Source organism: Carcharodon carcharias, chromosome 20 (assembly GCF_017639515.1).
Source record: "Carcharodon carcharias isolate sCarCar2 chromosome 20, sCarCar2.pri, whole genome shotgun sequence".
In the NCBI taxonomy this organism is placed as follows: Eukaryota; Metazoa; Chordata; class Chondrichthyes; order Lamniformes; family Lamnidae; genus Carcharodon; species Carcharodon carcharias.
Window position 1 is genome coordinate 112,090,398 of NC_054486.1, and position 27,819 is coordinate 112,118,216.

At 42.3% G+C, this 27,819-nt stretch overlaps 1 protein-coding gene across 1 annotated transcript in view; it reads left to right on the forward strand.

The window, feature by feature from the left end:
- LOC121292386 (tubulin polyglutamylase TTLL5-like) overlaps nt 1-27,819 on the forward strand; it is a 266,383-nt gene that overhangs the window by 106,524 nt on the left and 132,040 nt on the right. The window contains exon 13 of the mRNA XM_041214236.1: nt 11,420-11,501. Within this exon, the coding sequence (XP_041070170.1) occupies nt 11,420-11,501 (82 nt within the window). The remainder of the gene's footprint in view (nt 1-11,419; nt 11,502-27,819) is intronic.

Consider the following 27,819-nt stretch of genomic DNA (forward strand, 5'->3'; position numbering starts at 1 on the left):
GGACCAAGGGATTGATTAAGAAAGGGAAAATAGAGTACAAGAGTAAGCATGCAGGGAACATAAAAATTGACTGTAAAAGTTTCTATAGGTATGTGAAGAGAAAAAAATTGGTGAAGACAAATGTAGGTCCTTTACAGTCAGAAACAGGAAAATTTATAATGGGGAACAAAGAAATGGCTGACCAACTAAATATATATTTTGGTTCTGTCTTCACAAAGGTGGACACTAATAACATACCAGAAATGCTGAGGAGCACAGGGTTTAGAGAGAGGGAGGAACTGAAAGAAATCAGTATTAGTCGGGAAATGGTGTTGGGGAAATTGATGGGATTGAAGGCCGATAAATCCCCAGGGCCTGATAATCTACATCCCAGAGTACTTAAGGAAGTGGCCCTAGAAATAGTGGATGCATTGGTGGTCATCTTCCGAGATTCTATAGCCTCTGGAACAGTTCCTACAGATTTGAGGGTAGCTAATGTAACCCCACTATTTAAAAAGGGAGGCAGAGAGAAAATAGGGAATTATAGACCAGTCAGCCTGACATCACTAGTGGGGAAAATTCTAGAGTCCATTATAAAAGATTTAGTAGCTGAGCACCTTGAAAACAGTGACAGAATCGGACAGACTCAGCATGGATTTATGAAAGGGAAATCATGCTTGACAAATCTACTGGAATTTTTCGAGGATGTAACTAGTAGAGTTGATGAGGGGGAGCCAGTGGATGAGGTTTATTTGGACTTTCAGAAGGCTTTCGACAAAGCCCCACATAAGAGATTGGCGTGTAAAGTTAAAGCGCGTGAGATTAGGGCTAGTGTATTGAGATGGATAGAAAACTGGTTAGCAGACAGGAAACAAAGAGTATGAATAAACGGGTCTTTTTCAAAATAGCAGGCAGTGACTGTTGGGGTACCGCAGGGATCGGTGCTGGGACCCCAGCTATTCACAATATATATTAATGATTTAGATGAGGGAACTAAATGTAATATCTCCAGATTTGCAATGACACAAAGCTGGGTGGGAGGGTGAGCTTTGAGGAGGATGCAGAAATGCTTCAGTGTGATTTGGACAAGCTGAGTGAGTGGGCAAATGCATGGCAGCTGCAGTATAATGTGGATAAATGTGAGGTTATCTGTTTTGGTAGCAAAAACAGGAAGGCGGATTATTAACTGAATAGCTATAAATTGAGAGAGGGGAATGTGCAATGAGACCTGGGTGTCCTTGTACACCAGTTGCTGAAGGTAAGCATGCAGGTGCAGCAGACGGTAAAGAAGGCAAATGGTATGTTGGCCTTCATAGCCAGAGGATTAGAGTACAGGAACAGGGATGTTTTGCTGCAATTATACAGGGCCTTGGTGAGACCACACCTGGAATATTGTGTGTAGTTTTGGTTTCCTTATTTGAGGAAGGATGTACTTGCTATAGAGGGAGTGCAGCGAAGGTTTACCAGACTGATTCCTGGGATGACAGGACTGACATATGATGAGAGATTGAGTTGGTTAGGATTATATTCACTGGAGTTCAGAAGAATAAGGGGGGATCTCATAGAAACCTATAAAATTCTAACAGGACTAGACAGGGTAGATGCAGGAAGGATGTTCCCGATGGTGGAGGAGTCCAGAACCAGAGGTCGCAGTCTGAGGATACAGGGTAGACCATTTAAGACTGAGATGAGGAGAAATTTCTTCACAGAGAGTCGTGAGCCTGTGGAATTCATTACCACAGAAAGTAGTTGAGACTGAAACAATGTATGTTTTCAAGAAGGAGTTAGATACAGCTCTTGGGGCGAAGGGGATCACAGGGTATGGGGAGAAAGCGGGAGCAGACTATTGAGTTTGATGATCAGCCATGATCATAATGAATGGCGGAGCAGGCTCGAAGGGCCGAATGGCCTACTCCTGCTCCTAGTTTCTATGTTTCTATGATTAAAAATCTATCTCAGCCTTGACCCAGTCTCTATAGCCTAGTAAGGAACTTCACAGATTCACTACCCTCAGAGAGAAGAAATTCTTCCTCATCTCTGTCTTAAATGGGCGACCCCTTACTCTGAGATTATGCCCTCTGGACCTAGGCAAGGGGAAACAACTTCTCAGCATCTACCCTGTCAAGACCCTAAGATTCTTGTATGTTTCAATAAGGTTGCCTCTCATTCCTCTAAACTCCAATGAGTACAGGCACAACCTACTCCTCATAAGAAAATCCCTCCATACCCGGGATCAACCTAGTGAACCTTCTTTGAACTGCCTCAAATGCCAGTATAGCTTCCCTTAGATAAGGGGACTAAAACTGTTCACAGTTTTCAGGTTGTGGTCTAACTAATGCCTTGCATAGTTTTGGCAAGACTTCCCTATTTTTATAGTCAGTTCCCTTTGAAATAAGGGCCAAAATTCTATTTGCCTTTCCTATGACCTGCTGAGCTTGAATGCTAGCTTTTTGTGATTCATGCACAAAGACCCCCAAACCCCTTTGTGCAGCAGCTTTATGCAGCCTTTCTTCTGGACTCCCCCACAAGGGGAAAAGTAAATAAACATCAGCTCCTCTATTCTTCCTGTCAAAGTGCATAACCTCATATTTTCCCACATTATATTCCATCTGCCAAGTTTTTGCCCACTCACTTAACCTGTCTATATCCCTCTGTAGACTTCTTGTGTCACCCTCACCACTTGCCTTCCCACCTATTTTTGTGTCATCTGCAAACTTGGCGATAGTACATTCACTTCCCTCATCTAAGTCATTGATATATATTGTAAATAATTGTGGCATCAGCACTGATCCCTGTGGCACTCCACTAGTTACAGATTGCCATCCTGAAAATGCCCCCCTTATACCAACTCTCTGCCTTCTATTAGTAATCCATGCTAATATACTACCCTCAATACCATGGGCTTTTATCTTACTAAAAATGGTCTTATGTGCGGTACCTTATCGAATACCTTTTGGAAATTAAAATATATTCCATTCCCTGGTTCCCCTTTATCTATCCTGCTTGTTACCTTCCCAAAGAATTCTAATAAATTTGTCAGGCATGACTTCCCCTTCATGAAGCCGCACTAACTCTACTTGATTATATTATGCATTTCTAAATGCTCTGTTATTACATCCTTTATAATAGACTCTAACATTTTCCCAATGATGGATGTTAAGCCAACTGACCTACAGTTACATCTTTTTTGTCTCCCTCCCTTTTTGAATAAGGGTGTTACATTGGCAGTTTTCCAATCCTCTGGGACTTTTCCAGAATCTAAGGACTCTTGGGAGATTACTACTGGTGCATCCAGTATCTGTGTAGCTACTTCCTTTAGTATCCTAGGATGCAGCCCATCAGGTCCAGGGTAATTACCTGCCCTTAGCCTCATTAGTTTCCCTAGTACTTTTTCTCTAGTGATAGTTATTGTTTTTATTTCCTTCCCACCCCCTTTTGCCCCTTGATTAGTATTTTTGGAATGCTATTAGTGCCTTCTACTGTGAAGATTGAAGCAAAGTATTTATTCAACTCATTTGCCATTTCCTGGTTCCCCATTATTATTTCCCCAGCCTTATTCTCTAACGGGCTGATGTTCACTGGCCCCTCTCTTCCTTTTTATATATTTAAAGAAGCTCTTACTGTCCATTTTTATATTATTTGCTAGTTTGCCCACAAAGTTTATTTTCTCCCTCTTTATAATTTTTGTTGGTTTTTAAAATTTTCCCAATCCTCTGGCTTACCACTAATCTTTGTATGTTTTTTCTTTCAATTTGATACTATCCTTGCCTTGGTTAACCATGGTTGGTTTATTCCCTTCCTAGAATCCTTCTTCCTCACTGGAATATGTCTTTGTTGTGAGTCATGAACTATTTTCTTAAACATCTACCATTGTTCATCAATCATATTTTGCTAAACACCTTTCCCATTCCACTCCAGCCAACTCTGCCCTCATTCCTTTGTAATTACCCTTATTTTAAGTTTAGCACAGTTTTTCCAAACCAAATTGCTCACTCTGAAACTGAATGCTAAATTCTACCATGTTATGGTCACTATTGCCTAGGGGATCTTTTACTCTGAGGTCATTTATTGCACTTGCCTCATTACACATTACATCGATCCAAAATAGCCTGATCCCTGGTTGGATTCACAACATATTGTTCTTGGAAACTGTCCTGAATACGCTCTATGATTTGTTGCTTGTGGCTACCTCTGCCAATATGATTTTCCCAATCTACATGAGGATTAAATTCACCCAATGATTACATACAAACATAGGAAATAGGAGCAGGAATAGGCTATTTGGCCAAATGAGCCTGCTCCGCCACTCATTTATGATCTTGGCTGATCATCCAACTCAATAGCCTGCTTCCGCTTTCTCCCCATATCTTTTGATCCCTTTTACCCCAAGAACTATATCTAACTCTTTCTTGAAAACATACAATGTTTCAGCCTCAACTACTTTCTGTGGTAGAGAATTTCACAGGCTCACCACCCTCTGGGTGAAGACATTTCTTCTCATCTCAGTCCTAAGTGGTCTACCCCGTATCCTTAGACTGTGACCTCTGGTTCTGGACTCCCCCACCATCGGGAACATCCTTCCTGCATCTACCCTGTCTAGTCCTGTTAGAATTTTATATGTTTCTATGAGATCCCCCTTCATTCTTCTGAACTCCAGTGAATATAATCCTAACCGACTCAATCTCTCCTCATATGTCAGTCCTGCCATCCTAGAAATCAGTCTGGTAAACCTTTGCTGTGCTCTGTCTATGGCAAGAACATCCTCAGATAAGGAGACCAAAACTGCACACAATATTCCAGGTGTGGTCTCACCAAGTCCTTGTATAATTGCAGCCAAATATCTCTGCTCCTGTACTCGAATCCTCTGGCTATGAAGGCCAGCATACCATTTGCCTTCTTTACCGTCTGCTGCACCTGCATGCTTACCTTCAGCAACTGGTGTACAAGGACACCCAGGTCTCATTGCCCATTCCCCTCTCTCAATTTATAGCCATTCAGATAATAATCTGCCTTCCTGTTTTTGCTACCAAAGTGGATAAATTCACATTTATCCACATTATGCTGCATCTGCCATGCATTTGCCCACTCACTCAGCTTGTCCAAATCACTTTGAAGCATCTCTGCATCCTCCTCACAGCTCACCCTCCCACCCAGCTTTGTGTCATCTGCAAATTTGGAGATATTACATTTAATTCCCTCATCTAATTCAATAAAAAATATTGTGAATAGCTGGGGTCCCAGCATCGATCCCTAGTCACTGCCTGCCATTTTGAAAAAGACCCGTTTATCCCTATTCTTTGTTTCCTGTCTGCCAACCAGTTTTCTATCCATCTCAATACACTACCCTCAATCTCATGCGCTTTAATTTTACACACCAATCTCTTATGTGGGACTTTGTCGAAAGCCTTCTGAAAGTCCAAATAAACCTCATCCGCTGGCTCCCCCTCATCAACTCTGCTCGTTACATCCCTGAAAAATTCCAGTGGATTTGTCAAATATGATTTCCCTTTCGTACATCCATGCTGACTCTGTCCAATTCTGCCACTGTTTTCCACTTGCTCAGCTACTAAATCTTTTATAATGGACTCTAGAATTTTCCCCACTAGTGATGTCAAGCTGACTGGTCTATAATTCCCTATTTTCTCTCTGCCTCCCTTTTTAAATAGTGGGGTTACATTAGCTACCCTGCAATCTGTAGGAACTGTTCCAGAGTCTATAGAATCTCAGAAGATGACCACCAATGCCACTTCCTTAATTACTCTGGCATGTAGATTATCAGGCCCTGGGGATTTATCGGCCTTCAATCCCATCAATTTCCCCAACATCATTTCCCTATTAATACTGATTTCTTTCAGTTCCTCCCTCTCTCTAAACCCTGTGTTCCCCAACATTTCTGTTACGTTATTTGTGTCCTTCTTTGTGAAGACAGGACCAGAGCATGTATTTAGTTGATCAGCCATTTCTTTGTTCCCCATTATAAATTCCCCTGTTTCTGACTGTAAAGGACCTACATTTGTCTTCACCAATCTTTTTCTCTTCACATACCTATAGAAACGTCTGCAGTCAGTTTTTATGTTCCCTGCAAGCTTACTCTCGTACTCTATTTTCCCTTTCTTAATCAATCCCTTGGTCCTCCTTTGTTGAATTCTAAAGTCCTCCCAATCCTCAGGTCTATTGTTTTTTCTGGCCAATTTGTATGCCTCTTCCTTGCATCTAATATTATCTCTAATTTCCTTTGTAAGCCATAGTTTGGCCACCTTTCCTGTTTTAATTTTGCGTCAGACAGGAATAAACAATTGTTGCAGTTCACCCATGCACTCTTTGAATGTTTGCCATTGCCTATCTACCGTCACCCCTTTAAGTAATGATTCCCATTTCCATCATAGCTAACTCGTGCCTCACACCATCGTAGTTTCCTTTATTAAGATTCAAGACCCAAGTCTCAGAATTAACTACATCACTCTCCATCTTGATGAAGAATTCTATCATATTATGGTAGCTCATGCCCAAGGGGCCTCGCACAACTATATTGCCAATTATTCCTTTCTCATTACAAAATAACCAGTCTAGAATGGGCATGTTCTCTAGTTGGTCCCTCAACGTATTGGTCCAGAAAACCATCCCGTATACACTCCTGGAATTCCTGCTCTATGGTATTGTTATTAATTTGATTTGCCCAATCCAAATGCAGATTAAAGTCACCCATAATTACAGATGTTCCTTTATTGCATGCGTCTCTAATTTCCTGTTTAATGCCATTCCCAACATCACCACTACAGTTTGGGTGTCTATATACAACCCCCACTAACGTTTTTTTGCCCCTTAGTGTTTCTCAGCTCTACCCATACAGATTCCTCATTGTCGGAGCTAATATCTTTCCTCACTATTGCGTTAATTTCCTTTTTAACCAGCAATGCAACTCCACCACCTTTGCTATTAATGTAATGCTTTTTTGACATGACCTCATTATCTCCAGATTTATTCTCTGCCCTACAGTTTAGCTACTGTTGGGGGGCCTATAGACTACTCCCACCATTGTCATCTTCCCCTTGTAGAATCCATATGGGTGGAGGTTAAGAAATAACATCTCCTGATTCAAGATCATTTCTTATTCTCGTACTTATTCCATCTCATACTAATAAAGCTACCCCACCACCCTTTCTTTCCGGCCTGTCCTTTTCAAAAATCACAGAGCTCTGAATATTTAGTTCCCAGCTTTGACCTCCATGTAACCATGTCTTCGTGATGGCTATAAGATCATACCCATTAACCTCTATTTGTGCCGTTAATTCATTTATTTTATTCCAAATACCACGTGCCTTTAAGTAAAGAGCCATTAATTTTGCCTTTTTACCATTTTTCTCCCCTTTGACCCTATTTGCTGCTTTTTTTATGTTTGTACACTCTGTGCCTTCCTGTCACACCCTCAGTATCATTACCTTAATAGCTGCCCTGCAATGCTGCCATATCCTTTTGCTTTGTATGCCTATGTATCCTCTCTCCAGAACCCTACCCCCACCCCCACAACCCCCCTTCTATTTAGTTTAAAGCCCTCTCTACAGCCCTAGTTATTCGATTCGCCAAGACATTGGTCCCAGCACAGTTCAAGTGAAGCCACCGGAACAACTCCCTTGGTCTCCCTTGAAATGGAATGGAACTCGTTGGTAAAGGTGAATATTCAGCCTGATGCTGAGGTACACAGAGCAGGAAAGTCTGACGTATTTGCTATGCTGCATTGAACAGACCAACATAGGAAAATGTTGTGCAGGAAAAGATAACGTTGTTCATCCAGCCTGCCCTTAGCTGTTGTGATTCCTTGTGCATCATAGCACAGACAGACCGTACATTCCCATAGCCCATGTAATCTCCTGGGAGAGGTGAAACACCAGATAAAAATCCATGCCAATTCAGAGAAAATAATTTTGAAAATTCCTCTCTGAAGGAGACCTAACATTCCAATGCACTTCTGGTCAGCCTCCCATGTTTTAATCTCAATGAACTTGAACCCATCCAAAACTGCTGGCCATGTTCTAACTCGCACAAGTCCCATTCACCCATCGCTGTATTTGCTGACCTACTTTGGCTCCCAGTTAAGCAGTGTCTCTATTTTAAAATTCTTAATGTTGTTTTCAAATCCCTTCGTGGTTTCACCCCCTTTCAATCTCTGTAACCTTTTGCAGCCAAACAAGCCTCAAGATATCTAAATGTGCTTGTACTGGAAACTAGCTGCCTGGTTTAAATTTCAAACAATGCTTGGCAGTTAACTGACAGTCACCATCACCTAGTACCTTCTCTTTGGCAGTGCCTCTGCCAACCAGCGTCTACTTGCCAACCAATCAGCACCCTTCTTTCATACAGCATAAATATGTTGTTTTCCCTGACATTGGTATTTTCTTGTGAGTTGCTCTGATGAGTACAAGACGAAAAGCTTTGACAAAAAATGTCTCTTTTTTAGCAATGTCTAAACGCATCCATTTCTAGCCTCTTTTGCATTTTTTATTTTAATTGCTGCATCATTGATGACCACGCCTTTAGCTACCTGGGCCATAAGCTCTGGAATTCCCTCCCAGAACCTCTCCATTTCTGAATCTCACTTAAGGCACTCTTTAAAACTTACCGATATGATCAAGCTTTTGGTCATTTGTCCTAATATCTCCTTGCGTGGCTCTGTGTCAAACTTTGTTTGCTAACCTTCCTGTGAGGTGCCTTGAGCGGTTTACCTATTATAAAGACATTATATAACTACAAGTTGTTGTAGTCCAGACCTGACTTATATTACATGCTCCTTTCTGTACAGCAGAATTACACTTCTAACATAATTGATTGGCTGTCAAACACTTTGGGTTATGAAAGGCATTTTCGAAATGCAAGTTCTTTCTTTTACCTTTTGTCTGATATAATCTCCTCTCCAGCCAGGAATAAGTCCAACAGCAAATCCGTGTTCATTGCACGAGCTAGTAACCTCAGGTCTGAGTTGAACAATCTCAGTCTGGAGACAGTGGTTAGGTTGCTGCAATTTGCCGAGTAGGTATATGCTATGGGGAACAATTAGCCAGGTTTCCATTTCCTGCTGCTGCCACTCTACTTTCCACCTTGTAGAAAAGCATGTGTGCCTGCAAATTGTTTCAGGTCGCAGTTGAGTTCAGCTGGCAATTATTAAACTTGACTAGGTTGAGTCATCATCTGCTGACACTTTGGTTTACAGATGAAGAACTGTCACTTGGGGAGAAACCAGGTTGCTGTGAAGACCCATGGAACTATCACCCATCAAGAATCAGCAACAGGAGAAGAGGGCAAATACTGAAAACATAACTGAAGTTAGCAGCATTATTAATGATACTGAACCGTATTCTGACATAGCTGAAAGCAGCTGTGTGAGAGTGACCCTGGGGAGAAGACAACTGTTTTCTGATACTTGGCTGAGATTGACTAACCACGTATGAGATGCTGAGTGTAAACCTCCCCCCCCCCCCCATTGATGCTATGCACTGTGTCTAATATGCTGCACTACTCTTACTTCCATAAGCTCCATAAGCTGAGTAGTACCAACAGTGGATAAGTGGCTTGCTTTGTGATTTATGCATTCTGTTTTGGGGCTACCCCGACCTTTATTGAGTCTTCCCTATTCTGCCCTGTGGCTGTATTACTGTGTCGGCTATTTGTTTAAGTGTTGATTTTCTCTGACATTCAAATTGTTCCTTTTCCACCCAAATCTTCCATCCTCCTCTGAAGGCGTTCACTGAATCACTGAGCCCATGGTCTCTTTAGCTGAGCTACTCTTCCTTGTCTAGCTGAACCATCAGGAGAACCCAATTCTATTAGTAAAGTTTTGTATATATAATGTTACAGAATGATAGAAATGTAGAAACATAGAGCAGGAGTAGGCCATTCGGCCCTTCGAGCCTGCTGCACCGTTCATTATGATCATGGCTGATCATCCAACTCAATAGCCTGCTCCCGCTTTCTCCCCATATCCTTTGATCCCTGTTACCCCAAGAGCTATATCTAACTCCTTCTTGAAAACATAAAATGTTTTGGCCTCAACTACTTTCTGTGGTAACAAATTCCACAGGCTCACCATTCTCTGGGTAAAGAAATTTCTCCTCATCTCAGTCCTAAATGGTCTACCCCATATCCTCAGACTGTGACCCCTGGTTCTGGACTCCTGACTCTCTGCTTTCTATTGGTTAGCCAATCCTCTATCCAAGCTAGTATATTACCCCTAACTCTGTGTGATCTTTTCTTGTGTATTAATCTTTTGTGCGGCACCTTATCAAAGGCCTTCTGGTAGTCCAGATATACTACATCTACAGGATCCCCATTATCCACTTTGCTTGTCACATCTTCAAAGAACTGTAGCAAATTAGTCCTTTCCAGAATCCAGGGAATTTTGGAATATTATAGCCAATGCATCCATTATCTTTGCTGCCACTTCCTTTAAGACTCTGGAAGAATAGAATACAGCACTGGAGGAGGCCATTTGGTTCATTCTGTCTATGCCAACTTTCTCAAAGAGCAATCCAATTAGTTCCAATCCAGTTATTGTTTCTCCATATCCCTGTAATTGTTTTTCCTTAAAGTATAATTTTTTAATTTGTTGGTGGGGTGTTGGTATTGCTGGCAAAACCAGCATTTATTGTTCATCCTTAATTGCCCTTGATGTAACGAGGTTGCATAAACTTGGCTTGTTTTACCTTGAGCCTAGAAGACTTGGGTAGTCTGACTGAGATATTTAAAATGGTAAAGTGATTCGATGGGGCAGATACAGAGAAACTGTTTGTTTAGACATGGACTCCAGAACAAGGAGCACAATCTTTAAAGTAGAGCCAGGTCATTCATGGTTGAAATCAGGAAGCATGTTTTGACTCATGGTGGAAATCTGAAATTCTCTCTCCGAAAAAGCTCTGAATGCTGGGTTCAATTGAAATTTTCAAGACTAAGACGTAAAGTTTTATTATGGATCAGAGATGGGTAAACAGAGATGAGGTACAGTTCAGCCATTATCTAATTGAATGGCAGAAGAAGGTTGAGGGGTTGAATGGCCTCCTGTTCCTATGTTCACTGATCAAATAGTCCCCGTTGAGCTAGATTCCACTTAGAGGCATGTTTTGTTCAAAGAGGTTAATCCGTTTAGAGGGAAAAAACTAACCTGAGCAATTTGTTTGCATTTTAAAGTTAAACTGGGTTGAAAGCCTAACATTTCAAAGCTGATTATGCAGGGTCCTGTTCAGTGTTAATAGTGGAAGTTTCAGTTCGTTGAAGTTCTTCCACTCAAAAGTGCTGGATTGTGTTGTTATTGCAGCTGTGCAGGCAGAGTGAGTGTGGGCAGCAGCAAGAGACAGCACAATGGCAGTGAATAGGTGTGAGCTCTGGTCTTTGAGATTCAGGATCATCAGCACAGCTGAGAGCTCTTACAGAGGTGTACTTTGTGTTTTAACAGAGCTGTATGGGTTTGATGTCCTAATTGACTCCAATCTCAAGCCCTGGCTGCTAGAAGTCAATCTTTCACCATCACTGGCATGGTAAGTAAGCAATTAGCATGCTTTTGTTTCATTAAAGTTTGTGCTTGAGAAGACTGAGTGATTCAGACTTCAGACACTGGCCTTCCTCTCCTGGGACCTGGGTTCAAATCCAGCTCAGAATGATAGGATGCAAATCTCCTGTTAGCTGGTTTTCACGGTCCCACTTGAAATGGGATTGGCTTGTCTCTATCCATGGGCCAACAGTGAAAAACTAGAGAACTCTTAATACAGTACCAAACTGTCGGTCAGCTAAGTATAAGTATAAGGATAAGTATAACACTGATGCAGTGGGAGTTACGCTTTCTGTGGTTGAAGATGTGGCACGCTGGTCAGGCGACTATATATAACCTTTTAGACCCAAATCCTGATGCTGCAAAGTGTCCCATTCCTCAGCATCAGCATCCATCACCTTGATGCAATTGGTTTTACTGTACTTGGTTAGTGATGATGTTGCACAGGTTGGCACTATGGCGTTATAGACAGGTTACACTGATGGTGCGGAACTGGTTGACACGCACAGTGTTAGACAGGTGACAGACTTACATTGGATGAAAGAAGGTGTACAGCACAGAAACAGGCCATTTGGCCCAACCAGTCCATGCTGCTTTTTAGCTCCACTAGAGCCTCCTCCCATCCTTTCTCATGTAAATGTATCATTGTAACCCTCTCATTTCTGATGAAAGGTCATCTCAACCTGAAATGTTAATTATGCCTCTCTTCACAGACGCTTCCTGACCTGCTGAATATTTCTAGCATTTATTGTTTTTACTTCAGATTTTCAATATGCACAGTATTTTGTTTTTGTGTCAAAACCCTCTATTCCCTTCTGCCTCATAAGCTTGTATAGCTTTCCCTTAGCTGCATCTATACTATTCACTTCAATTACTCCCTATGGCATCAGTTTGGATGAAGAAGATTCTTCTGAATTCTCTATTGGATTTCTCGGTGATTATTTTATCTTGATGGCTTCTAGCGATGTTCTTCCCCACAAAAGGAAACATGTTCTCTGCATCCACTCTATCAAAACCTTTCATCATTTTAAAGGCCTCCACTAGGTCACCTCTGAGCCTTCTGTTTTCAAGAGAAATGAGTCCCAGCCTGTCAGTCCTTTCCTGATATGTATATCCGTGCATTTCTGGGATCATCCTTGCAAATCTTCCCTGCACCCTCTACAGTGCCTAGATACCCTATGGCGACCAGCACTGCATGCAGTACTAAATGTGGTCTAACAAAGGTTTAGCATAACCTCATTACTTTTCAATTCAGTCTCTCTAGAAATAAAGCCTAGTGTTTGGTTAGCTTTTTTTTATGGTCTTGCTAACCTGCGGTGCAACTTTTAATGATTGGTACATTTGTACTCAGATTCCTTTGTTCCTCATCCCACCTGGACCTGCATCTTCCAAGCATTAAGGGACCTCCCTATTCTTCCGATCCAAATTTACTATCTATGTTGAACTTCATTTGTCAATTAGACCATAAGCTGTAGAAGCAGAAGTAGGCCATTTGGCCCATCGAGTCCGCGCCACCATTCAATGAGATCATGGCCGATCTGATAATCCTCAACACCACTTTCCTGCCTTTTCCCCATAACCCTTGATTCCCTTACTGATTAAAAATCTGTCAATCGCTTTGAGTATACTTAACAACCCAGCTTCTACAGCCCTCTGCAGTAAAAAATTCCACAGATTCACTATCCTCTGAGGGAAGAAAATTCGTCCTCATCTGTCTTAAAAAGGCAATCCCTTATCATAATCTGAGATCATGCCCTATGGTCCTAGAATGTCCCACAAGGGGAAACAACCTCTCAGCATCTACCCTGTCAAGCCCCATAAGAATCTTATATGTTTCAATAAGGTCGCCTCTCATTCTTCTGAACTCCAATGAGTACAGGCCCAACCTACTCAACCTCTCCTCATAAGAAAATCCCTCCTTACCCGGGATCAACCTAGAGAACCTTCCCTGGACTGCCTCCGATGCCAGTATAATATGTTTCCTTAGATAAGGGGATCAAAACTGTTCACAGTATTCTAGGTGTGGTCTAACTAGTGCCTTGAATAGTTTTAGCAAGATTTCCCTATTTTTATACTCCATTCCCTTTGAAATAAAGGGCAGGATTTTCTAGTCCTGCCGCAAGTCAATGGACTTCTGGCTGAGGTGCCACCTTGCTCGTGGTGGGTTCCGCCTGCGACAGTGCAGGAAAATCCCAGCCAAAGGCCAACATTCCATTTGCCTTCCCTGTTACCTGCTGAACTTGTATACTAGCTTTTTGGGATTCATGCACGAGGATTCCCAAATTCCTCTGTGCTGTAGCTTTCTATTAGCAACATAAGTGGCATTTGCAGTCAAATTTTGCTAGTTAAAAAAGTCAAAATGCCACATCTGCAGCTGCAGAGGCAAATTGGGCTTTGATTTATAAAATGCAGAATTTAAGCCAGATGATCTATTTATCATTGCTACAATAAAAGTGTAAACTTTGTGAACTGCACCATACTTAATAAATTGTACGCTAGATGCAAACTCTCTTGTTTCGCTCCCTTGCAACGAGTCTTCATGCAAGTTCTTAACTCTTTCACTTCTGCTTTCACCTGTACGAGTCATCAAGACGTGTATGCCTCTGTGCTGCCAAGGTGTGGATTCGCTCCCAGTTTTGAATGAGTTCTTCCTTGTTTCACCTGAATCTGGGCTGCATTCTGTGGGTGTGACTGTTGTAGGCGATCTGCCTCAGAAGTCAGTGCTTTCACCTTATCCTCCAGAGCTAATTAGCTGCCCATTCTGCAATGCCCTCATAATTTGTTGCAGTCCTTCTCCATATTGCCTACCCCCCTCCAATTTGGTTTCATTCACAAATTATAAATTGTGTTTTTAATTCCAAAGTCCAAATTGTTAATGTAAATTGTGGACAGCATTGGTCCCAGCACTGATCTTTGTGAAACACCACTTCCCACCTCCTGAATAACTACCTTTTACTCCCACATTCTGCTTTCTGTCTTGAAACCAGCTAGCAATCCGTTCTGTCACTTGTTCCCTGACTCCACATTCTTTGATCTGATTCATTACTCTATTATGGGGCACCTTATCGGAGGCCTTTTGAAAATCAGATAGATTACATCTACTGCGTTACCATTATCTACTCTCTCTGTTATCTCCTCAAATAATTCAATAAAGCTGGTCAAGCAAGATTTTCCTTTTTGAAATTCAAGCTAATTCTTCATTATATTTCTTTGTTTCTAAATATTCGTCTCTCCTTTAGTAAAGATTCCATTAATTTTCCTACCACTGATGTTAAGCTGACTGGTCTATAGTTCCCTGGAACAAAAATAAAAATAGCTGGAAAAACTCAGCAGGTCTGACAGCATCTGCGGAGGGGAACACAGTTAATGTTTCGAGTCCGTATGACTCTTCATCAGAACTGAGGAAATGTAGAAATGAGGTGAAAAATAAGCTGGTTGGGGGGTGGGGGGGACAGGTAGAGTTGGATAGGGGGCCAGTGATAGGTGGAGGCAAAGAAGAGATTGCCAAAGATGTCATAGACAAAAGGACAAAGAGGTGTTGATGGTGGTGATATTAGCTAAGAAATGTGCTAATAGGTGTCATTAAGGGTAGAAAGCAGGACAAGCAAGGTACAGATAGCACTAGTGGGGGCGGGGTGGGGGGAAGGGATTGAAATAGGCTAAAAGGTGGAGATGAAACAATGGATGGAAATACATTTAAAAATAATGGAAATGGGTGGGAAAAGAAAATTATATTTTAAAAATATATATATAAATTATTGGAAAAAGGGGGATTGGAAAGGGGGTGGGGATAGAGGAGAGAGTTCATGGTCTAAAGTTGTTGAACTGAATATTCAGTCCAGAAGGCTGTAAAGTGCCTAGTCGGAAGATGAGGTGCTGTTCCTCCAGTTTGCGTTGAGCTTCACTAGAACATTGCATCAGGCCAAGGACGGACATGTGAGCATGAGAGCAGGGTGGGGTGTTGAAATGGCAAATGACCCAGGGAGGTCTGGGTCATGCTTGTGGACAGACCGAAGGTGTTCTGCAAAGTGGTCACCCAGTCTGTGTTTGGTCTCTCCAATGTAGAGGAAACCGCATTGGGAGCAGTGAATGCAGTAATTAGCACATTCCTTAACTAATATCACCACCGTCAACACCCCTTTGTCCTTATGACATCTTTGGCAATCTCTGCTTTGCCTTCACCTATCACTGGCCCTCTAACCTGTCCCACCCCCCTCAGCCAGCTTATATTTCACCTCATTTCTATATTTCCTCAGTTCTGATGAAGAGTCATATGGACTCGAAACCTTAACTGTGTTCCTCTCCGCAAATGCAGTCAGACCTGCTGAGTTTTTCCAGCTATTTTTAATTTTGTTTCAGATTTCCAGCCTCCACAGTATTTTGCTTTTATCTTAGTGTATTATTCCCTGGAAATGTTCTGTCTCACTTTTTAAATATAGTAATTACATTAGCTATCCACCAGTTGTCTGGAACTACATCTTTTTCTAACAAATGTTAAATATGAATAATGCCCCTCTGCTATTTCTTCCTTAGATTCTTTTAAAATAACGTAGATGCAATCCATCCAGACTAGGGCCTTTATCGTCTTGGAGTTTGTTTAGTTTATTCAATGCCTCTCCCTCTTTATTTTATTTGCACTTACCTCATTGCTCATCACATCATTCAATGTCATGTCTACCTGTTCTATCTCCCTGTGAAATCTCAAAGCAAAATAAATATTGAATATTTCTGTCACCTCTCCATTGTTACCTGAGGCATTACCCTCGCTATGCTTTAATGGTCCTATTCCCATCATAGCCTTCCTTTTTTTCTTGATGTGCCTGTAAAATATTTTGCTATTTGTTTTATGTTCGTTGATAATTTAATTTCATAATCCCTGTTTGCCTTCTTATTTTTTGATTTCTCTCTTAATCTCTTCATATTCTCTCTTATCCTGCACTCTCTGCTCTCTGTGTACTTAATGTTTGCCCCTTTTCTAACTCTCAGTTGTTCCCTTATGTCTTTATTCATCCCTGAAGTTCCACTAGTGTTTAGGTTTCTTTCCTTTTCACGAATATATTTCTCTCGCACTGTGTTGAATACCGTTTTAAATGCTTCCTGTTGTTATCATGGTGATGGTGTGGGGCTAATTGACACTCATGGTATCGGATGAGTTGGTGCGAATGATATTAAAAGGATTGATGTTGACATATAAGACAAGTTGATGCTGATGTGCTGGAAGGGTTAGTACTGAATGGTGCCTGTTCACTGCAATATGGACTTTCTGTTTATAATATTGGGGAATCAATTTGACCTTTGCTGCTTTACACTTGGTTTTCCATGATTGTCTAAGTACTGGCTGTGGTGAAGACCTGGCTTGGAAGATGCAGGTAGCATTGAGTAATCGATATTAATTCCTAAATTCACACAGTGTGGTTCATACATTTAACGTTGCTTATGTTTAAGCTTGAAATATAAATAAGAGAATAAAAATAAATGACACAGGGCGGAATTTTTGCCTGTCTAAACTCTAAAAATAGAAAAATAAAAAAATCATTAATATGTCCCCCTCATGTGACAGACAATGCCACAAGAGATGGGACATGTTAATAAATTTTACAAAACCTTTAATAAACTTTTTAAATCCCTACATGAAACCTCGTCCCGCCGGTGGATGAGGTTTCATGTTTTCTCTATTCCCCGCCGGGGTTCCTGGCCTCAATTGGCCATTGACAGGTCGGCGGGCGGACAGCTGATCGCGCTGTGCCCCCGCCTTCCTGAAGATTTAATTGGGGCGGGGTGATGTCGGGGTTCCCCCCAACATCATCCCGCGTTGTTCTCACATTGGTGAGCGGGCCCCACCCCCTGCTCACCGACAGGAAAATTCAGCCCACAGTGTCTTATTGCATCTCTAAAATATTCCAAAGCTTTTTACATATATAAGCCCAAATGAGATGGCTGATTAGTTAATTTGTTTGGATGAATTGAGAGAGGGAGGAATATTGGCCTAGATACCAGGAGAGTTTCCATTACTCTTCAAATAATGCTGTGGGATCTTTTACATTCACCTGAACCATTGGAACCCTGACACTACAGACCTGTGAGCTATGCCTAGATTGTGGGGAAGGAGTTTGGAACTGGTGCGAGATTGTTGTAAATATTATCCGTCGGTAAAGGATTTGATTTAGAGAGGGCCAGCAGGTTGTGTCTAATAAATTTTCTGGATTAGAGGAGGTTACAGAATGGTTGGAAAAGGACAAGGCAATGCAGGTTCAATTGAGACATTCAAGAGGGCATTGGATACTTATTTAAATGGAAACAATGTGCAGAGTTATGGGGAAAAGGCAGATTTGCACTAAGTTAAAATGCTCAGAGGGCCAGTGATGGCCTCCTTTGACACTAACAATTCTGTGATTCGGATTCGAGAACTCTCTGATCGAGTTTCAAAAGGAAAAGTATCGAAAGAAAACCAGCAAACTCTTTTTTCAGCAACAAAAACAAAAATACCTGGAAAAACTCAGCAGGTCTGACAGCATCTGCAGAGAGGAACACAGTTACCGTTTTGAGTCTGTATGACTCTTCATCAGAACGAAGGAAAAATAGAAAAGAGGTGAATTATCAGCTGGTTTAAGGGGGGGTGAGACAGGTAGAGCTGGATAGAGGGCCAGTGATAGGTGGAGATAACCAAAAGGTGTCATAGACAAAAGGACAAAGAGGGGTTGACGGTGGTGATATTAGCTAAGAAATGTGCTAATGGGGACAATAAGGGTAGAAAGCAGGACGAGCAAGGTACAGATAGCCCTAGTGGGGGTGGGGTGGGGGGGGAAGTGATTGAAATAGGCTAAAAGGTAGAGATTCAGTAACTGGGTAATAGAAACCATTAGAGGATTTAAAATAACTGGATGAATTTCACATTAGGAAAGTTAGTTTCAGAAATGTGGTAAGGAAGTTAATGTGGTGAGGGTTATGGGATGGATTGGTAGGTAGACTAGGTTGGCCCATGGTTTCCAACTCAAAATTTCCTACTTACGTTCCTGATCACTGACCACTGTGCACATTAGTCCATAATAAAAGTCTCCAGTGATTGACATTGGCCAGGGATTTCCTTGGGGTTGCCCCCGTTCCACTGCTGTAATGTCAGCGCAAATGCGGTGCAAACCCTATTTGTATGGTCATAGCGGCAGAGCAGGAACAACTCAAGAAATTCCCAGCCGTTATGTCAAATATTACAATGATTAACCCAAGCCAGGCTTTTCATACTTCTTTGTTTTCAAATCTTTGACACACGAGTTGGCTCATGTTCATTCATGAACCACTCCTGGCCTGCACCTTCTTTATTTCCTTTGTTTGTGTGGAAACTTTTTATGCAGTTTTGTAAGTTTCATTTCTTTTATATCTGGTTTGTTGATTCCAGGCCCACTTAATGTGAGGGGAAATTCCTTGACACAAATCAAAAATGTGAATGCTTTTGGGAACAGAAAGCAACGCAAAAGTCTTGAGTTCAAACCCCACAGTGACAAGCTGTAAAATTGAATTCAATAAATCTGGTAATTTGTGGATGGATTACCAGGAGTTCTGCTGTAAAACTGTTTTAAAAATCCAACTGGTTAGCTAACATACCTTTGGGAAGCTGCAACCTCTGCTTGGTCACTCCAGCCCCACACTGTGGTTGACTCGTGATGTGCTCCATCCACCCCCCCCGCCCCCCAAATGCATCCCGACGCTATTGCTGCTTTGCAGTCACTCCTGCCAGGAGATCTGCTGTCATGGTATGTCACACTCCTCTGTCTTGTGCCATCCTCACACATCCACTGTAGCTCGTCTGTAAATATTCTGTGATGTCAGTTATATTACTATGCCTAGGTTGACCCCTCTTTCTGTTGCCCTCCAGTCGGCCCTCTTGGAGAGATCTCTGAAGTTTTTCAGCTTTGATCAAATGGTTGAAACACTGACATTTTCATATCTGAATGTCACTTTTTAGAGTTCTTTTTGCTTTTGTAATTTCAAGTGCCTCTTCTTTTGTCTCATGGTCTGTGTATGAAATTCTTTGCATATGTCTTAGCATCCATATTTCAAAGGCCCTCTATTTTCTTCCACAGGCCTTTACTTATTGTCCAAGTTTCCTGGCGAGCGGCTTATTCGTTGTTAACAATTACAGAAAGGTTCAGTGATTAAAGAATACTTAAGAAGTACTGTCACCCTTGTTTCAGTGACACTCACTTCCCAGAACAAGATTTTAAAGCATTACTATGCCTGAGGGCATAGAGTTGAACAGTGAGGGCAGTTCCAGAACTTTAACCTATGAGGACTGGTTATGAAAACTAAGGCTGCTAAATTTGAAAATTAACAAAGAACTTGTTAAAGTAGGCAGGCATGTAAAGGGGTGAGTGAAGGTGATTAATAGAAATTTGAAGTTATAAAGCAGTTGCAAATTTAATCTTTATTCGCCTTTGGGAAGAGTTCACATCCCAGGGGACACAAGTTAAAAATGAGGATGTTAGGAGTATTACAAAGAAAGTCGCGGTGACCCAAAAGGAAACATGACTGCTGAATAAGACATAAAAACATTTTCATTAACATAGCACTTGTAAAATTGAGAAACGTGCCAAGGAGCTTCACAGAAGTGCAAGGAAAACTGACATTGAGAGAAGGTATGATTCAGAGTGACCTAAAATCTTCATTTCTTTTCTGTTATGCTGCATCTGCCTCCTGCCAGCTTATCCATAACCTTCTGTAATCTTTCACAATACTCTTCACAATTTGCCATGCCGTCCCAGTTTGTTCAACATTATAAGATCATAAGAAATAGGGGCATGAGTAGGCCATTCTGCCCCTTGAGCCTGCTCCACCATTCACTAAGATCATGGCTGATCTGATTGTGGCCATAACTCCGCTTTCCTGCCCATCCCCTGCCATAACCCTGATTGCCTAGTGGAGCAAAAGTCTATCTTTCTTAGCCTTGAATGTTTTCAATGACCCTGCCTCCACTTCTCTCTGGGGAAGAGAATTCCACAGTCTGATGACACTCTAGAGGAAGAAGAAATCCTCCTCATCTCCGTCTTAAATGGGAGAGACCTTATTTGTGAACTGTGCCCGCTACGTCCTCTCAGCATCTGCTCTGTCAAGTCCCCTCAATCTTATCTTTCAGTGAGATCACCTCTCATTCTTCTATACTCCTATGAGTATTGGCCTAACCTGCTCAACCTTTCCTCATTAGAAAGCCCCACTTGTTTTAAATTCATTCATGGGATGTGGGCTTCCCAGGAACCAGCCTACCGAACCTTCTCCGAGACGCTTCTAAAGCAGGACAAATACAACCCGGCCAATTCCCGCCCCATCAGTCTCCTCTCCATCGTCAGGAAAGTGATGGAAGGAGTCATCAACAGCGCTATCAAGCGGCACTTGCTTAGCAATAACCTGCTCACTGGGTTCTGCCAGGGCCACTCAGTGCCTAACATTATTACAGCCTTGGTTCAAACATGGACAAAACAACTGAACTCCTGAGGTGAGGTGAGTGTGACTGCCCTTACCGCATTTGACAGAATGTGGCATCAAAGAGCCCTAGCAAAACTGGAATCAATTGGAATCAGGGGAAAAACTCTCCATTGGTTGGAGTCATACCTAGCACAAAGGAAGATGGTTGTGGTTATTGGAGGTCAGTCACCTCAGCTCCAGGACATCGGTGCAGGAGTTTCTCAGGGTAAAGTCCTCAGCCCAACCATCTTCAGCTGCTTCATCAATGACGTTCCTTCCATCATAAGGTCAGAGGTGAGGATGTTTGCTGATGATTGCACAATGTTTATCACCATTCGCGACTCCTCAGATACTGAAGCAGTCCATGTGCAAATGCAGCATGACCTGGACAATATCCAGGCTTGGGCTGACGAGTAGCAAGTAACATTCACGCCACACAAGTGCCAAGCAATAACTATCTCCAGCAAGAGAGAATCCAACCATCGGTGTTCAATAGCATTCCCATCACTGAATCCCCAACTATCAACTTCCTGGGAGGGTTACCATTGACCAGAAACTGAACTGGACTAGCCATATAAGTACTGTGGCTACAAGAGCAGGTCAGAGGCTAGGAATCGTGCGATGAGTAACTCACCTCCTGACTCCCCAAGGCCTGTCCCCCATCTACAAGGCAGAAGTCAGGAATGTGATGGAACACTGCCCACTTGCCTGGATGAGTGCAGCTCCCACAACACTCAATGAAGCTTGACACCATCCAGGACAAAGCAGCCCGCTTTATTGGTACCACATCCACAAACATTCACTCCCTTCATCACCGATGCACTGTAGCAGCAATGTGTACCAGCCACAAGATGCACTGCAGGAATTCACCAAGGCTCCTTCGACAGCACCTTCCAAACCCACAACCGCTACCATCTAGAAAGACAAAGGCAGTAGATAGATGGGAGCATCACCACCTGGAAGATCCCCCAAGTCACTCACCATCCTGACTTGGAAATATATTGGCCGTTCCTTCACTGTCGCTGGGTCAAACCCCTGGAACTCTCTTCCTAACAGCACTGTGGGTGTACCTACACTACATGGACTGCAGCAGTTCAAGAAGGCAGCTCACCACCACCTACTCAAGGGCAATTGGGGATGGGCAATAAATGCTGGCCCAGCCAGCGAAGCCCACATCCCTTGAACGATTAATAAAAAAACAGTTATATCCCCCCTTAAGTCAAAATGTACTCTAGATTCAGCCTCACTAAGGCTCTGTACAGTTGTAGCAAGACTTCCCTACTTTTATATTCCACCTCCCTTGCAATAAAGGTCAACATTCCACTTGCCTTCCCCTTGCTGTATCTGCATGCTAACTTTTTGTGATTTCAATAATTCATTCAACTCCTAAATCCAAATTGTTTATTTAAGCAGTTTTAGCACAGTTCTCTATAGAACATCACTCACACCGATTCTCCAGCCCAAGAGCCTTCTCTTTACTCCGACTCTTTTGTTCCTGTCTTCCAACTATTTCATATCATTTGCCACATTCCCCTTTATTCCATATTGCATTATCTTTTGCTAAAAACCCCTTGTATGCTGCATAATAAAATGCTATTGAAAATCCACGCAGCGCATTCCAAACTGTCACCACCCTCTGGGTAAAAAAGTTTTTCCTCACATCCCCCCCTAAACCTCCTGCCCCAATAGTCCTTCTCCAGCTTCCCTCTGGACCCTAATAAGGAGTTAGGTCCCTATCATACGCCTGTTTCAAGCCTGAGTAACTATAGGCCCGCTTCTCTTTGAATAATAACCTCCAACGCCCTGGGCTATACACACCACCTACAGTCCTAACTTCCAATCAATATCGGCCTTCTCTGTGAAATCTGAGGCAAAGTCATGATTTAGTATCTCTGCTGTCCCCTCACTCTGCACTCCAGGCTTGCCTCCTCCAATTATTGGCAGCAGGATCTCTACCTAGCTATTGCTACTAATGTGCCAACAGAAAGCCTTACCGAGCCCTTCAATTTTTTTTGCTTTTTTTCCCACCTTCAGAAGCCTTTTGTACATTTGTAGTTTTCTGTATTTTCTTTGTTGCCTTGGTTTTCATTTTTGCTATCTGCTAAGTGCAGTTTTTAGTTTCAACTTGGAACTAATCTTGCGATTGCTAAGAACATACAAATTAGGAGCAGAAGTAGGCCACTCAGCCCCTCGAGCCTGCTCTGCCATTCAATAAGATTCTGGTTGATCTGAACGTAACCTCAGCCCCACATTCCTTCCTACCCCCCGATAACCTTTCACCCCCTTGTTAATCAAGAATCTATCTAGCTCTGTCTTAAAAATATTCAAAAACTCTGCTTCCACTGCCTTTTCTGGAAGAAATTCCATATACTCACAACCCTCTTGAGAGAAAAAAATTCCCCTCATCTGTCTTAAATGAGCGACCCCTTATTTTTAAACAGTGATCCCCTAGTTCTAGATCCTCCCACAAGAGGAAACATCTTCTCCACATCCACCCTGTCAAGACTCCTCAGGATCTTAAAGGTTTCAATTAAGTTGCCTCTTACTCTTCTAAATTCCAGTGGATACAAGCCTAACCTGTCCAACCTTTCCTCATAAGGCAATCCACCCATTCCTGGTAATAGCCTAGTAAACCTTCTCTGAACCATTTCTCATGCATTTACATCTTTCTTTGAATAAGGAAACCCGTATTGTACATAATACTCCTGATGTGGTCTCACCAATGCCCTGTGCAACTGAAGCATAAGCTCCCTACTTTTGTAATCAATTCCCCTCACAATAAATGATTACATTCTATGAGCTTTCCTAATTACCTGCTGTACCTGCATACTAACCTTTTGTGATTCATGCAGTAATATGCCAAGATCCCTCTGATTCTCAGAGCTCTGGAAAAACCTTCATGGAAAGTTATGAAAAAGCTGAAAAGAAAGGAGAACCCAGGAGAGGCTATTAAGGTCTCCAGAACACAAAATAGGACAGTGTTTGCAAAGGGCTAGGAATCTAATCTCAAGCACATCAGATAAAGGGACGACAATGAGAAAGGGGATGGGAAATACAGGACTGAAGGTGTTGTATCTGGATGCATGCAGTATACGAAATAAGGTAAATGAGCTTGTGGTGCAGATTGAAATTGGCAGGTATGATGTGGTGGGCATCATGGAGACATGGCTACAAGGGGATCAGGACTGGGAGCTAAATGTCCAAGGATAAACATCCTATCGAAAAGATAGGCAGGTCGGCAGAGGGGGTGGGGTTGCTTTGTTCGTAAGAAATGAAATGAAATCGATAGCAAGAAATGACGTAGGGTCAGATGATGTAGAATCTTTGTGGGAAGAGTTGAGGAACCGCAAAGGTAAAAAAACCATAATGGGAGTTATGTACAGGCCTCCGAACAGTAATCAGGATGTAGGGCACAAGATACACCAGGAGATAGAAAAGGCGTGTAAGATAGGCAAGGTTACAGCGATCATGGGGGATTTCAATATGCAGGTAGACTGGGAAAATCAGGTTGGTAGTGGATTCCAAGAAAAGGAATTTGTGGAATGTCTACGAGATGGCTATTTGGAGCAGCTTGTGGTGAAGCCCACTAGGGAATAGGCAATTCTAGATTTAGTGATGTGTAATGAGGCAGATTTGATAAGGGAGCTTAAGGTGAAGGAACCCTTAAGAGGAAGTGACCATAATATGATAGAATTTACCCTGCAATTTGAGAGGAAAAAGCTGGAATCAGATGTAATGGTATTACAGTTGAATAAAGGCAACTACAGAGGCATGAGGGAGGAGCTGGCCAGAATTGACTGGGAGATGAGTCTAGCAGGAAAGACAGTGGAACAGCAATGGCAGGAGTTTCTGGGAGTAATTTGGGAGACATAGCAAAAATTCATCCCTAGGAAGAAGAAGCATACTAAAGGGAGGACGAGGCAACCATGGCTGACAAGGGAAGTGAGGGACAGCATAAAAGCTAAAGAGAAAGCATACAACGCGGCGAAGAGCAGTGGGAAGCCAGGGGATTGGGAAACCTACAAAGACCAACAGAGGACAACTAAAAAAGAAATAAGGAGGGAGAAGATTAAATATGAGGGTAAACTAGCCAGTAATATAAAAGAAGATTGCAAGAGTTTTTTTTAGATATATAAAGGGTAAGAGAGAGACAAAAGTGGACATTGGGCCGCTGGAAAATGGCGGAGGAACTGAATAGGTACTTTGCGTCAGTCTTCATGGTGGAATACACCAGTAACATCCCCAAAGTTCAAGAGAGTCGGGGGGCAGAGGTGAGTATGGTGACCATTACCAAGAAGAAGGTGCTAGGAAAACTGAAAGGTCTGAAGGTGGATAAATCACCTGGACTAGATGGATTACACCCCAGAGTTCTGAAGGAGATAGCTGAAGAGATAGTGGAGGCGTTAGTGGTGATCTTTCAGCAATCACTGGAGTCAGGGAGGGTCCCAGAGGACTGGAAAATCGCTAGTGTAACCCCCCTGTTTAAGAACGGAGTGAGGCAAAAGATGGGAAATTACAGGCCGATTAGCCTGACCTCAGTCATTGGTAAGATTTTAGAGTCCAATATTAAGGATGAGATTTCAGAATACTTGGAAGTGCATGATAAAATAGGGCAAAGTCAGCATGGTTTCATCAAGGGGAGGTCATGCCAGACAAATCTGTTAGAATTCTTTGAGGAGGTAACGAGTAGGTTAGACAAAGGAGAGCCAATGGATGTTATCTACTTGGACTTCCAGAAGGCCTTTTACAAGGTGCCGCACAGGAGGCTGCTCAGTAAGATAAGAGCCCATGATGTTAGAGGCAAGTTACTAGCATGGATAGAAGATTGGCTGTCTGGCAGGAGGCAGAGAGTGGGGATAAGGAGGTCCTTCTCAGGATGGCGGCCGGTGACTAGTGGAGTTCCTCGGGTCAGCGTTGGGACCACAACTTTTCCCTTTATACATTAATGATCTAGATGAAGGAACTGAGGGCATCCTGGCTAAGTTTGCAGATGACACAAAGATAGGTGGAGGGACAGGTAGTATTGAGGAGGCGGGGAGGCTGCAGAAGGATTTGGACAGGTTAGGAGAATGGGCAAAGAAGTGGCAGATGGAATACAACACGAGGAAGTATGAGGTCATGAACTTTGGTAGGAAGAATAGAGGCATAGACTTTTTTCTAAATGGGGAGAGAATTCAGAAATCTGGAGTGCAAAGGTACTTGGGAGTCCTAGTCCAGGATTCTCTTATGGTTAACTTGCAGGTTGAGTTGGTAGTTAGGAAGGCAAATGCAATGTTGGCATTTATTTCGAGAGGACTAGAATATAAAAGCAGGGATGTGCTGCTGAGGCTTTATAAGGCTCTGGTCAGACCACGTTTAGAATATTGTGAGCAATTTTGGGCCCCTATCTCAGGAAGGATGTTCTGGCCCTGGAGAGGGTCCAGAGGAGGTTCACGAGAACGATCCCAGGAATGAAAGGCTTAACATATGAGGATTGTTTGAGGACTCTGGGTCTATACTCGATGGAGTTTAGAAGGATGAGGGGGGATCTGATTGAAACTTACAGAATACTGAAAGGCCTGGATAGAGTGGACGTGGGGAAGATGTTTCCATTTGTAGGAGAGATTAGGACCTGAGGGCACAGCCTCAGAGTAAAAGGAAGACCTTTTAGAACAGAGATAAGGAGAAACTTCTTTAGCCAGAGAGTGGTGAATCTATGGAATTCATTGCCACAGAAGGCTGTGGAGGCCAGGTCATTGAGTGTATTTAAGACCGAGATAGATAGGTTCTTGATTGGTAAGGGGATCAAAGGTTACGGGGAGAAGGCGGGAGAGAATGGGGTTGAGAAACTTATCAGCCATGATTGAATGGCGGAGCAGACACGATGGGCCGAATGGCCTAATTTCTGCTCGTATGTCTTATAGTCTCTGTAATCTCTCACCAATCCCTTGCTAACGTTGACATGCTATCGGCCGTGATGGTATCCTTCTGTATTTCTTACATCTATTGCTTATCTCCTCTATAAGTTTAGTGTACTCTCCATCACTTATTTTTGCATCTATTAGCAAAATTTTTAATCTTTGCAAAGAAGGGTTGGCAAATTGCCAATGCAGTTGTAACACAATTTGCTTTCTGTCTTCTAAATACGTATCCCCTGATGCTAATAACACTTCTTTAATCTCCTTAGTAGAAAAGTTAGGTTTCATTAAAGGACTACAGTAGTGTCCAGATTGTGTAAATTGTAAATCCACAGGTTTTCTAAATAATAGCCTTTTCATTTTCCATGTCCAGATTCATTTGCGCTTTCTTCATCGATGGTCTGCTAAACAGTAATGTTATTGCGCTAGACACTACTGTGCTGAAGGAATGATTGACTCCAGCTATCTTACAGGGAATCACTACCCTTTTTAAAGACTATGGGGTATTATCATCTCCTTATCTAAAACTGGTGGAGCTCTCAAATTCTTTAACTTTATTCCGGCCCTTGTCATTTAACGAGTCCAGGTAGCATTTTAACCAGTCTATTGCACAGACTGTAGAAGTGCATCTGCTATCTAGCACTGCACAGTTGAAGGACTCTGTACCAAGACATTCATCACCGGGCTGAAACTTCTTTCAATACAATTCCCTCTCCTTGGTCAATACCTCCACCTTCTTCTTGAGTCTTCTGTCTCATTTTTAATTTTGAACACCTTACTAAATCATTTAGGTTCGTTCATTGCATAATGGCATTTTGAATCGCATCTAGAACACCAATTGACCACACCCTGGGCGTTTCTGGGGTTCATTCTTCTGTTGTAATTTTTCTAATTCTTTCCTCCATAAATGCCCTAAGTGTTTCTGTCCTCATTGTTTAAGAAGGATAAAGGAATAAT